Source organism: Canis lupus, chromosome 25 (genome assembly GCF_048164855.1).
Source record: "Canis lupus baileyi chromosome 25, mCanLup2.hap1, whole genome shotgun sequence".
In the NCBI taxonomy this organism is placed as follows: domain Eukaryota; kingdom Metazoa; phylum Chordata; class Mammalia; order Carnivora; family Canidae; genus Canis; species Canis lupus.
In genome coordinates this window covers 1,012,058-1,025,518 of record NC_132862.1, presented here as the reverse complement: position 1 = coordinate 1,025,518, position 13,461 = coordinate 1,012,058, and the positions used below count along the sequence as shown (strand labels likewise).

Below are 13,461 nucleotides of genomic sequence, written 5' to 3'. Positions count from 1 at the left end.
ACAAGAAAAGGCATAAGAAATTATTTACCAAGGATTGTTAAATGCACTATTCCCTTTATTTATTTATTTATTTATTTTTTGAGATTTTATTTATTCATGAGAGACAGAGGCAGAGACACAGGCAGAGGGAGAAGCAGGCTCCATGCAGGGAGCCCGATGCAGAACTCGATCCCAGGACTCCAGGATCACGCTTGAGCTGAAGGCAGATGCTCAACCGCTGAGCCACCCCCGGCGTCCCTAAATGTGCTATTCCATAAGATCCATAAACCATGCTGTGTGGTTAAATAAAATACCTAAACAAAAGTAAAAATTATTAATCTTCCTCAGAAGCCTCTATACCCTGGATACCTTTCTCTTTTCTAGAGCTTCTACCAAGGGCTCTGAAAACTACCAAAACTTTCCTAGACATATAAAAATCCAGCCTCTGTAATGTTCTCTTTCTTTCTTGTTGCCCCAACATTATCCTGCTCACCTGCTATCCAGATAGCTTTCTACTTACTGGTTTTCAGACAGACCACTGAAGATATGTTATGTTCCCTTTTAGTGAACACTATCCTTTTAAGTAAATATTTAAGTTGTAAACAGAAGTACTCGAAATTTAAATTCCTAACACAGCCAAAACATCTTGCATTGTTAAAAGATCAGTACAAATGAACAACCAAACCAGGTTCTCCACAGGCAAGAAATAAGTCTAAACTTGAGATTTGGGGGACATCTGGGTCGCTCAGTGGCTGAGCGTCTGCCTCTCGCAGTCCTGGGTTCAACTCCCATATCTGGGTCCCTGCAGGGAGCCTGCTTCTCCCTAGGCCTATGTCTCTGCCTATGTCTTTTCCTCTCTCTTTCTGTCTCTCATGAATAAATAAAATCCTTAAAAAAAAAAAAAATGTTCAGTGTGGGGTCCCTGGGTAGCTCAGTCAGTTGAGCATCTTGATTTCAGCTCAGGTCATGATGCCAGGGTCCTGAGATTGAGCCTGCATCCACCTCCAAGGGGAGTCCGCTTGAGGATTCTCTCTCTCTCTCCCCCTCTGCCCCTAACCCAGCCCCCTTTTCCTGCACACATGCAGGTTTGCTCTCTCTCAAATTAATAAATTTTAAAAAATAAAAAAAGATTTTCAATGGAATAGTCTCAGAACATCAATGAAAAATAACCCACTAAAATTTCCCCACCGGAGAAAAATGTTCATCAGACCTATTAACTCTAACATTGTTATAAAAAAAAAAAAGAAGGGGGGGGATCCCTGGGTGGCTCAGCGGTTTCGTGCCTGCCTTTGGCCCAGGGCGCAATCCTGGAGTCCCGGGATCGAGTCCCACGTCGGGCTCCCAGCGTGGAGCCTGCTTCTCCCTCTGCCTGTGTCTCTGCCTCTCTCTCTCTCTCCATGTCTATCATAAATAAATAAAAATAAATCTTTAAAAAAAAAAACTCTAACATTGTAAGAGAATCCACAAAAAAGCAATGTGTACTTGTAAACCACAGTAAACCAAGAAACCTATGTCAAAATCCTGAAATCTTTGAAATTAAAATCATCAGATAAGGGGTCACAGTTAATTTTGTTTATAAATCCAAACAGCTGGGGCTGGAGATGGGCAAAATCCATTCAGATACTCCAGGGGCCGTGATTTGTTTACCTATTCTTCAGATCAATTCTCTTTTTTCCCCAAACACAGCCACAAAATCAGCAAAAACTGATCTGCATTTTTAAGAAAACGAAATAGTGTACTATAGATGAGAAAATACCAGAGCGCTTTGCACACGTATTTATATAACAAAACTTGTTTTGTGTACAGGGTTAAACAGATTGCCTAGTAACGATCAAGATCAAAAGTTTGAGACACACTGATCCAAAAGAATCCCCAGTAAAGGAAAGAGGCTTAAAGCAGGTAAGAATCTAAGATGCATCTAATCCAAGGTCCACCATTCCATTATTTTAGGCAGTCAAACAAAAGATGCAAACAATCCTGTTACACTGCAAGAAATAATAAAAACTTAATGAAATTCTCCTTTCTATCCAATGGAACGATGAGCTCTCTATATCTGAAGAGATTACCATTAAGATTTAGCGATCCATTTATCAAAGGCTACTTCCTAAACACTTCATTCACCTTCTCCCACTAATTTCCAATTATTAAAATAAAATACTTTGACAAGATTATCAACTCTAGCATCTGTCATTTTATTTATTTTTGTAAATTTAAGTAATCTCTTCACCCAATGTAGGGCTCAAACATGACTCGAGAGCATCAAGAGTTGCATGCTCCTCTGCTGAGCCAGCCAGGTACCTCCAGCATGTCAACTTAAATCAACGTTGCTTTTTAAATTTTTTTATTAATAGTGAATTCTTTAGCTGCACTCCCAACGTGGAGCTTGAAGTCACCACCCTGAGACCAAGAGTCACATTCCTCAGACCCAGCCTGCCAGGCACCCCTAAATCAACAGTTTTCAACCGAGGAAGATTTTGCACCACCACCGCCACCATCACTACCACTGACATCCCCAGGACATCTGGCAATGTGTGGTGACATTTTGATAGTCACAAATGGGTGTGAGGGAGGAGGTGAAATGCATTTATTAGCTTAAAATGTCAATAGTGCTGTAAGAAATCCCGTAAGTCAAGACTATTTCTTTTGAACCTAAATAAATTAGGGAGAACTGTAATTTAGATCCCTTTAGTTCTTATAAACTCAGCAGAAGCAGCTGATTAGCACACCTACAGTTTATAAGGAAATACGAAATCAAGTTGTCCTCTTGCAAGTGTCAGAAAACACAAATCTCTCCAGTCTTCATTATATGGACAACTAAAATTAACTTTCCTTTGTATAATGTCACAAAGGTCTATAATCAGAAGTGTCCTTCATACACAGTTAAACGTATTACAGCATCTAAACATCTTTCTAATAACCTTATGCCATTGATCAAGAGGGCAATTTAGATTCTGATATAACCATTATGTAACGAAAACGTCTTTATTTTTACTAAAACATCTTCAAATCAGCTGAATGGGTGTTACCAACAGGTGATTACAGTGCCTGTAAAATAAACACTTTGAAGAAAATACAATGAAGGCAATGGAATAATCCAGGTGATGGAGGAGTCCTCCTACCCCTAACACCCTAAATATCATCCATGTTAAGCAATTTGTCAAAATTCAGACATCCTTAGAGGAATAGCAGAAAGAGTCTCGGAAACTTTTTAATGGATGGGACGCCTGGGTGGCTCAGTGGTGGAGCGTCTGCCTTGGGCTCAGGGCGGGACCCCGGGGTCCTGGGATCCAGTCCCGCATCCGGATCCCTGTGGGAGGTCTGCTTCTCCCTCTGCCTGTGTCTCTGCCTCTGTGTGTTTCAAGAATAAATAAAATCTTTAAAAAAGAAAAAAAAAAAAAGGAAAGAAACCTTTTAATGGTGTAAAGAAAGATACAAAAGTTCACAGAAGAGACTGAGGTAAAAAAAAAAAAAAAAAAGACTGAGGTAAAGGCGTGGAAACACAGATGATGCGTGTAAAGGGTTTACTTACTTAGCACAGCGTCTCCCTGGCAGGTACTAAGTACACAAAAGAAAGTCAAGTTTTTAAAATTGTGTTTTTATTCTGAGCATCACCGTGTTAGTTCCGCCGGCGCGCGGGGGGCGGGGGCGGGGGCGGGGGGGGGGAGGACAGCACTCTCTCGTGGTGTAGGGATGACACAGGGGGAGGGGAGGAGCAGGGGATCGTGCCTGGAAACACGAGGGCTGCCTTTCCCATCTTCACCGAGTCACAAACTGCGATCCCTGAAAGGACTTGAGCGGGAGGGACGCCACCTGCCCGGATCCCACCCGGGCCCTGGACACGGACGCACGGCGGGAGGCGGCCCTTCCCACACTTCTCCTGCGGGCTCACGAGCATCCGCCACCGGTCCGGGGAAGGCCGCGGCGTTCCGCGCACACGTGGGTCGGCGCCTGTCCGCGACGGCAGCGGCTCTGGTTCCGATGCGCGCGGACGCTGCCGGCCAAGCGGGTTCCCGACGACCGGCCGAGCTCCCCTGGGAGCCTCCACGCGCGGGGCGACCAGAAGCCCCGGGGTGCGTGTGCGCGTGCGCGTGCGCGAGCGCGTGGAGCGGTTATGCCGAAGCCGAAGCGACACGCCACAGAGTCAGGGTCTCCCTACCGGAAACGCGTGTGGGGTGAAGGCCCGAGCGCCGGGCGCCGGCGGCCACTGTGGAGAGAACGCGCGCCCCCGCGCCCCCGCGCCCTCCCGCCCGCTCCTCCACAGCCCGCAGCGAGGCCTCCCGCTTCCGCACCGCTGACCGGGCGACCCGCCCGGGCGCCGTCCGCAGGCCGCCCGCCGCCGGCTCCACAGCGGGGCCTCCCCCTCGGAGTCCGCCCGCCGCCTCCGAGGAGCCCAACCTACGGCGCGCTCGGCGCCCATTGGCTCGGCGGGACGCTGCTCAGGGCGCAGGGCCCGCCCCCACGTCCCGAGGGCCCGAGGGCCCGTCCGTCGGCGGCAAAGGCGGACCCAATTGGCCCGCGCGCAAGCCAGTCAGACTCCGGGCCGCGGAGCCCCACGGCACTCCCGGCCGGCAGACATCCCGCCCCCGCCGTCCATTGGTTGGCTGAACCCAGCGCTCCCCCTTTACGAGCCCCCACCCCGCGCTCCATTCATTTCACACAATAACGGGCCCAATTGGAGTCAGTTCAACACCTCGTATGAGTAGGCGAGACGATCCGCCGCTTACCCGGAATCGAGACCGGCCACTCGCGCCAACGCCTCCCCTGTTCCTCTGTGGCGAGGCCGGACCACGGGACGCCGCCGCCGCCGCCTTCTGCGCAACGCCAACCGCCCGCCAAAACGGATCCTTCCCTGCGCCTGCGCGGCCAATCCTGCGACCGGACCCTTTCTCCGCCCATTACGCCTGCGCAGAGCGGGGCGCGACTCCCGCCACGACGCAGGCGCCGTAGAGTCGCCGCCGTCTCCCGCCCGCCATTTCACGTGCTCCAAGCGCCGAGCGGAACTGGTTAGTGCGCCTGCGTAAACTCGCCATTTTACTACACATGCGCCCGGCGGGCGGTCGTTTGCAAAAAAAAAAAAAAAGAAAAAAAAATCACCTGATAACCTCGTTCGTAATATATTAGCATTTACCGTGCTTCGCCAACTGAGCGGAACATAATTTCGGGGCGGAATGGATTGAAAATTCATTTAAATACCTTAGGTTCGTTCAAATATGAATGACTGGTTGACGAGCCAATCACAGTACTTAGGAATAATATTACCCGGGAACCAATAGACCTGAAGGGGCGGAGCCTGCGTAGAACGCCCAAGCGGATGACGTTGCGCAGCAGTGCGGGGCTATAGACCAATAGCAGGGGGAGGCTATCGCAAACATCCAATCAGAGACGCTCAGGGGCGGAGTCTACCAATGCCTAAAGCGAGGAGGCGGGATAAAAAAGCGAGGCCGAAGGTAGGCTGGCAGATACGTTCGTTAGATTACTCCTTTCTGCCCCTGGACGCCGCCGAGTAAGCATCGTTAAAGTCTCCCCTCCCACCGCCGTCATGTCTAAGTCAGAGGTGAGTAACACGCTGTCTCCCGCCTAGTTTCCTTCCTCGCCCCTTCCCTGGGGCCGGTAGGACGCGGCCTGGCGTGGCCGCTCGCGCCAGCCCGTTCGGCAGCCCTTCGGGGGCCGCCAGGGCCTTCCCCTCCCGAAGTTGAGGTCGCCATTTTGTCCTCGTCGTCGCCATGAGGCCGCCGTCCTGCAGCGCTTGGCTGTGGCCCCGGGCTGCGCCCTCCCGGCAGAACTCGCGGGCGCATTCGACGGGTTTTGTTTGATCGTGTCTCCGGGAGCGAGTTTCTTGCGGAGCAGCCGTAGTTCCCCGCCGCTTCGGCGTCCGTCCAGCCGAGTCCTTTTGTTGCGCGTGCGTCGGAGGGAGAGTCGGGGCGCATGCGCCCGCGGCCTCCCAGCCCCCACCGCTCGGTCCCCCCCGAGGGGAGAAGCACGTGGCCTCCCGTAACCCGAGGGAACAATACGTGCCTTGTAACGCTGCTGTCTAGGATTTTCCTCCCAACGGGACGGGGCTGGGCGTTGGGCGCGCCACGTAACGAGCTGTGTCCCCGCTCCTAGTCTCCCAAAGAGCCCGAGCAGCTGCGGAAGCTCTTCATCGGAGGTTTGAGCTTCGAAACGACCGATGAGAGTCTGAGGAGCCATTTTGAGCAATGGGGGACGCTTACGGACTGTGTGGTAAGACGTGCCGGAGACGGAGGGCCCGGGAGCGAGGTGGCTTCCGCCGCTCCGACGGCGGTTAACGGGACTGGGGCGGAGAGCCGGCCGGCGCCGGAAGGGGTGGTCCCAGCCGCGGAGGCGCTCCCGGGAGGAGATGCACGTGTGGCGGCCCCGGGGAGCCGGAGGGCCTCGTGGGCGGGCGGGGGGGGGGGGAGGGGAGGGGGCGCGCTTTTCTTTTTTTTTTTTTTTTCTTTTTCTTTTTTTAATTTGTAACTCAGCGTGAGAAGTTCCGGGGTTCTCCTCAGTATTCAGGGAGCTCACCTTTCAGGTAATGAGAGACCCCAACACCAAGCGCTCCAGAGGCTTTGGGTTCGTCACGTACGCCACCGTGGAGGAGGTGGACGCGGCCATGAACGCCCGGCCGCACAAGGTGGACGGAAGAGTCGTGGAACCAAAGAGGGCTGTCTCCCGAGAAGTGAGTGAGGGTTTATTCTTTCCTGGGCAGACGCAGAAGCGGGCCGCCAAGGGGACCTCGCGGTTAGGGGTGGCTTGGTCGGTGTAAATAACGGAATTGTGTCCGTCCCGTCCCCCCCCCCCCAACAATAGGATTCTCAAAGACCCGGTGCCCACTTAACTGTGAAAAAGATTTTTGTCGGTGGCATTAAAGAAGACACTGAAGAACATCATCTAAGAGATTATTTTGAACAGTATGGGAAAATCGAAGTGATTGAGATCATGACTGACCGAGGCAGTGGCAAAAAGAGAGGTTTCGCTTTTGTGACCTTTGATGACCACGACTCTGTAGACAAGATTGTCAGTAAGTGTCGGGCATGCTCTTTGCTACGGCTTCTGAAATCCATGTTACGTTCTAAAGCCTGAGGTCATGTTCTCTTGGAATTTTTTTTTTTTTTTAGTTCAAAAATACCATACTGTGAATGGCCACAACTGTGAAGTAAGGAAAGCCCTATCGAAGCAAGAGATGGCTAGTGCTTCGTCCAGCCAAAGAGGTGCGTTTGTTCAGTTAATCCTTGCACGTGAGGATTAATTAACTGAGTGATTCTCCAATCCGTATAATGTAACATTTAAAAATTTTGTGTTTTAAGGCCGAAGTGGTTCTGGAAACTTTGGTGGTGGTCGTGGAGGTGGTTTTGGTGGGAATGACAACTTTGGTCGTGGAGGGAACTTCAGTGGTCGAGGTAAGTTTACCACTCAAAGTTAACAATAAATTTATACTTTGATTATCCCCAGGTCCCTTTTTCCTCTGCAGCAGATTAACTCCTGGCTTAAATTTTATCCAAGTGTAGATCTGGCTTTTTACTAACCAGAAAGTTAAATCATCAACATTGGGATCATTTTTGTAGCACAGGAAGTATCTTTATAGAATTCTACTTTAAAACAACATAGAACACGTATACTCTGTACACTTCATGGTGGTTTAAAACTCTACTTTCTTTCAGGTGGCTTCGGTGGCAGTCGAGGTGGTGGTGGATATGGTGGCAGTGGGGATGGCTATAACGGATTTGGTAATGACGGTAAGTTTATTTTAAGGAATATATAGGTGGAGTTTCGTTTGGCAACCTTTAGACTAGGTTAGTAGAGCTAAACTAGTGCATGATAAACAGCTCTGATAACAGCATGCTGTGAGCAGGCTTTTAGGCATTACACTTGCACAGGTTTTGACTGTGAAATACTTTTGTCTTATTGAGAAGAATTGTATTCTTGTAGGTGGTTATGGAGGAGGCGGCCCTGGTTACTCTGGAGGAAGCAGAGGCTATGGAAGTGGTGGACAGGGTTATGGAAACCAGGGCAGTGGCTATGGCGGGAGTGGCAGCTATGACAGCTATAACAACGGAGGAGGCGGAGGCGGCTATGGCGGTGGTAGTGGTAGGTATCCAGTGATCCAAGTACTTGGTGCAAAAGCTAGATTAGCCCTTTAGAGTTTATGTCCCTAAGGGGATTTAATGCTCTTAAAAAGCATTATGTGGTACGATGCATGGTATTTTTTAATGGGCTTGCTAATGCTACCTCCTCCTAGCTTTAAGCTGGGGCCGCCTCACTCCCAAATAAGATAGATGGATAAGTGGATAGTGGTGCCTTTAATCAGAATTAGATTAGTTTCCAGCAGGATTTAGTATATGACTCCTTTGGGATCTTAGGCACTTGGTTGATAGATCCAGCCTGTGTTTGCAGTGCCCTGGATGGGTACAAGCCTTCGAGGCTAGAGAATACGATCTGTTAATGCCATGATAATTTGTGGGTGAATCTTTTTAAAAACTGGATTATTCAACTTAGTGCCTTGCCCAGAAAAAGGATGAAATAGGTAATTGGAGCAACCAGAGTTTGGGAGGAAGGCAAAGCAGATCCTGCAGCTTTTTTTGTTATGAGCACTAAATAGAATTCAGAACTACCATCTTCAAGTAACAGGCCCTCTTTCCATTCCTAGGAAGCAACTTTGGAGGTGGCGGAAGCTATAACGATTTTGGCAATTACAACAATCAATCCTCAAATTTTGGACCCATGAAAGGAGGAAATTTTGGAGGCAGAAGCTCTGGCCCCTATGGTGGTGGAGGCCAATACTTTGCCAAACCACGAAACCAAGGTATTGTCTATATGCGCTGTTGGGAGCGTTCAGTATTTATAATACCAGTAGAGTATGTTAAAAGCCTTTAGGAAATTTAAGTGACAGGCAATTTGCAATCAAATTGGGAAAGTCTTGTGAGCTCAAACTCCTGAAAATTTGTGAAATTTTACTGCCCCTTATATAAAAAAATCTTTCTGTTGGTGCTTCCAAAGCTTAAAGGGGCAAATTATGTTCTTAGGTGGCTATGGCGGTTCCAGCAGCAGCAGCAGCTATGGCAGTGGCAGAAGGTTTTAATTACTGCCAGGTAAGTAAACACCCTTTTATGTTTTAAGTTAATTTTTGTAAATGATAATGAACCCAGTAACCCTAATGTAGCTGAGCAGTGCAACATAGTTAACATTATAATTGCAGTAAAATTGTGGATGTTAATATTCAGATCAGCAAAATTTGTGGGAAACAAAACTTGCTATTGGATTGTAGCCTTGAGTCTTAATATGTTTAGATTAACAACTTTATTCCATATTGTTCAACAGGAAACAAAGCTTAGCAGGAGAGGAGAGCCAGAGAAGTGACAGGGAAGCTACAGGTTACAACAGATTTGTGAACTCAGCCAAGCACAGTGGTGGCAGGGCCTAGCTGCTACAAAGAAGACATGTTTTAGACAATACTCATGTGTATGGGCAAAAAACTCGAGGACTGTATTTGTGACTAATTGTATAACAGGTTATTTTAGTTTCTGTTCTGTGGAAAGTGTAAAGCATTCCAACAAAGGGTTTTAATGTAGATTTTTTTTTTTGCACCCATGCTGTTGATTGCTAAATGTAATAGTCTGATCATGACGCTGAATAAATGTGTCTTTTTTTAAATGTGCTGTGTAAAGTTAGTCTACTCTGAAGCCATCTTGGTAAACTACCCCAACAGTGTGAAGTTAGAATTCCTTCAGGGTGATGCCAGGTTCCACTCGAAATTTATTTGCAACCTGCTTGGGCACAGAAGCCATTGTCTCCACAAACCTTGGTGTGGTTGAACTGACAGTTAATGTGTTGTGACCTGGAGTTCACCGTTAAAAGGGTCACCCAAGCAAAGTCCTGGAGTTTATTTGGTTATTATGATTGTTGGCACATCCTATGCAATATATCTAAATTGAATTATGGTATCAGATAAAATTATAGATGGGATTAAAGCTTGTGTATCGTCCATTATCATGTGTAATCAATAAACGATTTAATATTCTCTTGAATGGAATGACAACTGTATGGATTTGGGACTGGCAGAGCTTTGGACTTTCCCTACCCACTACCCCTCATAATGTTGAATGCTTCTATCACAATTCAAGTTCAAAACTCTGCCAGAGAATAGAAACCAGCTGCTGGCTAATGCCACCCCATAAGTCCACAGATTAGAAGTGTTTGGGAGACCTTTTTAAACTGACCAGCACCAGTAAGAATATCTTATTTTTAATACAAAACCAGGTTTACATTAAAGGAAAACAGCAGTTACATTTTGTTCTGGTGGGTGGGTCCGTAATTGAGGTTTACAAATTAATCCCATACTACTTAAACCTGTTTGGACATAAAAATTCTGCAGATGGCAAGGAACCTTATTATATTCACGTTAACTGCAGTTTTCCTTTAAATATGGTACATCACACAACCATCCTAAAATGTTAATTGTATAGAAAATGATTTCTAAAGCCTTTTACAGTTAATATCCAATCATTGTTATTTGTTACATAGGTTCTTTTGAGCCCTCCCTTTGGTACCCTCAATATCAGTGCCATTGTACCTGGTAGCATAGAGAATTGTTTATCACTAGGATTGTGTATTCCATCCCGTGGGTGTGTTACTTGGAAGTTTGGGGAGGAGGGTGGGTGTGGAGTGGGGGGGAGGAGGGTGGGAAAGCATGGGTGATAGTTCCATGAGTTTGATATTGGCTGAGTTTGCAATGGCAGGTGGAACCTTAACTATTGAGGGAGTTTGCAGATACCTCAGGATTCGTGACAATGCCTTTAAAGATCCAGGAGAGATGTTCAGCTTCTAGGAACTGCTAGCAAGTATAGCGCGAATGGCTCCGAGCTCAGACACTCTACAGCTGAGAGTAGACACTTGTGGTATGTGGAGTACAGATAAGCCAGGGGCAGGCCACGTCACGCTCCATGAAAGCTAGGAGGGAGTGAAGTTTCAGTGACCATCGCAAGAAAGGAGGCAGACAAGAGTAAGGCACACCTGACTCTTAGGACTAGCAGTCAGAACCAGGAGAAAAGGTTTTATTGCTATGCTGGTAGGTAAGAACAGATTTTACTTACATCCATATAGTGTTACTTAAATTCCAGTTTTCTGTTACATTTTCCTTAATATATTGAGCCAAAACTAGTCCAGTTAAGCTGAACTGGCTTTTCTGGAGATCAGTTGTTTTAAATGGACACCCTAGACTTGGCTCCCAAATGAAGGAAGTGAACACTTAATTCTACTGTGACAATATATTTTTGCCCTTTTAATTTTATTTCCTACCTTCCTTTAACCCATTTCATTAAAACAATGGCTCAAAGTAATGCATTATAATCTTCCCCAAAACATGGTGGGAGGGAGGGTGGACCATTAATTTTGGGGGGTGGGGGATTTACCCTGATCTGGGAGTTGGTCTCAGAAAAGCTAGTTCTAAAGGTTGTTTACTTTTCTAGGGAGGAGTCTGCTACTCCAGGCTAATCAACTCTCTTTAAAAAAAAAATTTTCAGAAACTCATCCATACAAATTTATGGCTAAAAGGTAAGCCTTTTATAAACTTAATTGTCAGCAAGAGTGCTTGGTAATTGCCAAAGTAGAGAATGACAAATTGTGCCTGGGAACCCAAAAAATGGGATCTGTCTGCCGTAGCCAGCAAAAAGTATTTAAAGTAATTGGGTTCCCATTAAACTAAATCTGACTATAATTGTAGAATTTTTCAAGCGCTTCTGTAAACACTTAATAACTTTTTTTTTCCTTGCAGGAACATCCTTAATGAGGACAACCTTTAATCTGAGCCACTATGCACCTCATTTTCACTGCCATGCAGTTGTTAGCTGCTCTGCAGCTTGAATTAATCATTCAGTTTTGTGAATGGACTTTTAATAAATACTTTGTAACTTGGTTCTGTTCCTTGTTTCCCTCCCCCCCCTTCATAATATGATAAATCAAATTTTTTTAGAATTGAAGATCTTTCTCCTTTATACCTTACTAATGCTTCCTTGGACCCTTTTAAACCTAAAGGAACTACTAAGATCTTGGGTGTGTAAAGAAAGGTGGGACAACATAAATTCCTTAATCAGGTTGAAGTTGAGATTAGGGAGGAACTTGAGTTGTTGGGAGTGGTCCTTTTTCCAAACGAAAAAAATAAGTAGTATTCAGCTTTTTGGAATGGCAGTGGTTCCTCCCGCCCCCCCCCCCCCGAGATTTTATTTATTCATGAGAGAGACCGGCAGAGGGAGAAGTGAGCTTCCTGCAGGGGAACCCAGTGTGGGACTCGATCCCAGGATCCCCGCCTGAGCCCACCCGGGTGTCCCAAAGTGGTTCTATTCATTTATTTTTTAAGATTTTATTTATTCATTCATGAGGGACACGGAGAGAGGCAGAGACACAGGCAGAGGGAGAAGCAGGCTCCATGCAGGGAGCCCAGTGTGGGACTCAATCCCGGGGCTCCAGGATCACACCCTGGGCCAAAGGCACTGCCAAACCACTAAGCCACCAGGGCTGCCCTCCACAAGTATTTATTGGCCAGCTATCTCTGATTTCAAAAAAATCTGAAAGTTAAAGGTGAATCTGGGGAGAGCAGGAAGTTTTAAGGTTTTGGGGGTTTTTTTTGAAAGATATTTTTATTTGAGAGGCAGAGGGACAAGCAGGCTCCATGCAGGGGACCTAACACAGGACTCGATCCTGGGTTTCCAGGATCACACCCTGGGCTGAAGGCAGCGCAAAACCACTGAGCCCCCCCCCCCCCCCCGGGCTGCCCAGTTTTTAAGTTTCTTAAGAGTAACCCAAAAATTATGAAGCAGTAATTCAACCACCTAGTGAATGCTTAACCCTTCTGTCTTCAAAAAAAGATCATCCAGCTTCAATTTTCAACTTAGGTGTGAATGTGTAGGTGATCTACCACTGTAAGAATCTAATTCCCTTTGTGACTTGAAGTTACTAAGTTTCTCATAATCATGGTTTAGAAGGACAGGACCACTAGAATAAAAAGGTTATGCTTTGGTTACATTCCATGTACTTCACTACGTGCTTTACAAGTAAATACAGGATGTTAGTAAGTTTATTAATGGGAGACACAGAGGGCGAAGCAGGCTCCCTGCGGGAAGCCCGATGTGGGATTCAATCCTGGAGCTTGGATCATACCCTGAGTGAGGCAGACACCACTGCTGAGCCACCCAGGCGTCCCAGGTTCTGTACTTTTTAAATGAAGGTGACCTGGCTCCAGTTCTTGCAACCTCCGGAACATAACCCAGGTTCTACAAAACCCGTGTTCACCTTTAACTTTAGGTTATGTAGGTTCTGTGTATATGGTGGTCTTACCCGCTTCGATGTATCTTTAGAATGGAGCATTTTCCCCTTTTGTATCTCCAGTGCCTAGAACAATTCTAGAATAGGTGCTCAGGAAGCACTGAATAGTGGTCTGAACTACCCTCTTGTGAGCTTGCCTAGAAGTGAAAAAATTGCTTGGCATCC

General features: G+C 46.9%; 2 protein-coding genes and 1 long non-coding RNA gene across 9 annotated transcripts in view; 2 read left to right on the top strand and 1 right to left on the bottom strand.

Moving 5' to 3' along the window:
• Positions 1–4,863, bottom strand: part of CBX5 (chromobox 5) — a 37,546-nt gene extending 32,683 nt beyond the window's left edge. For 2 of the 4 annotated variants that reach the window (XM_072797646.1, XM_072797648.1), the window contains exon 1: positions 4,704–4,862. The gene's annotated coding sequence lies outside the window, so the exon portion shown is untranslated. Of the gene's footprint in view, positions 1–4,669 lie in introns of all 4 variants that reach the window. The other 2 variants (XM_072797653.1, XM_072797652.1) reach the window with 2 other exon arrangements.
• Positions 114–3,377, top strand: LOC140616978 (uncharacterized). Its single transcript, XR_012017271.1, has 2 exons — positions 114–1,878; positions 2,331–3,377. It is a non-coding gene; the product is annotated as an uncharacterized lncRNA (long non-coding RNA).
• A 512-nt stretch (positions 4,864–5,375) lies between the features above and the next one.
• On the top strand, positions 5,376–11,889 carry HNRNPA1 (heterogeneous nuclear ribonucleoprotein A1). Of its 4 annotated transcripts, XR_012017262.1 has the most exons (12): positions 5,376–5,533; positions 6,085–6,201; positions 6,512–6,658; positions 6,790–7,000; positions 7,098–7,190; positions 7,287–7,379; positions 7,641–7,715; positions 7,909–8,067; positions 8,627–8,782; positions 9,003–9,068; positions 11,445–11,529; positions 11,750–11,889. XR_012017262.1 is itself a non-coding variant. In XM_072797639.1 (11 exons), exons 1-10 carry the CDS (start codon positions 5,519–5,521, stop codon positions 9,056–9,058), a joined length of 1,122 nt encoding a protein of 373 aa, XP_072653740.1. In that variant the 5' UTR covers positions 5,376–5,518; the 3' UTR covers positions 9,059–9,068; positions 9,298–10,004. The 4 variants fall into 4 exon arrangements, 2 of the variants coding, with proteins under 2 accessions (XP_072653740.1, XP_072653741.1); XR_012017264.1 differs by lacking the exon at positions 7,909–8,067; XM_072797639.1 differs by lacking the exons at positions 11,445–11,529; positions 11,750–11,889 and adding an exon at positions 9,298–10,004.
• Positions 11,890–13,461: the final 1,572 nt, after the last annotated feature.

Coding starts and splice junctions, on each gene's coding strand:
- HNRNPA1 (XM_072797639.1), top strand. Junction 6,659..6,789: donor AGAGGGCTGTCTCCCGAGAA/GTGAGTGAGGGT, acceptor CCCCAACAATAG/GATTCTCAAAGACCCGGTGC. Junction 8,783..9,002: donor TGCCAAACCACGAAACCAAG/GTATTGTCTATA, acceptor TTATGTTCTTAG/GTGGCTATGGCGGTTCCAGC.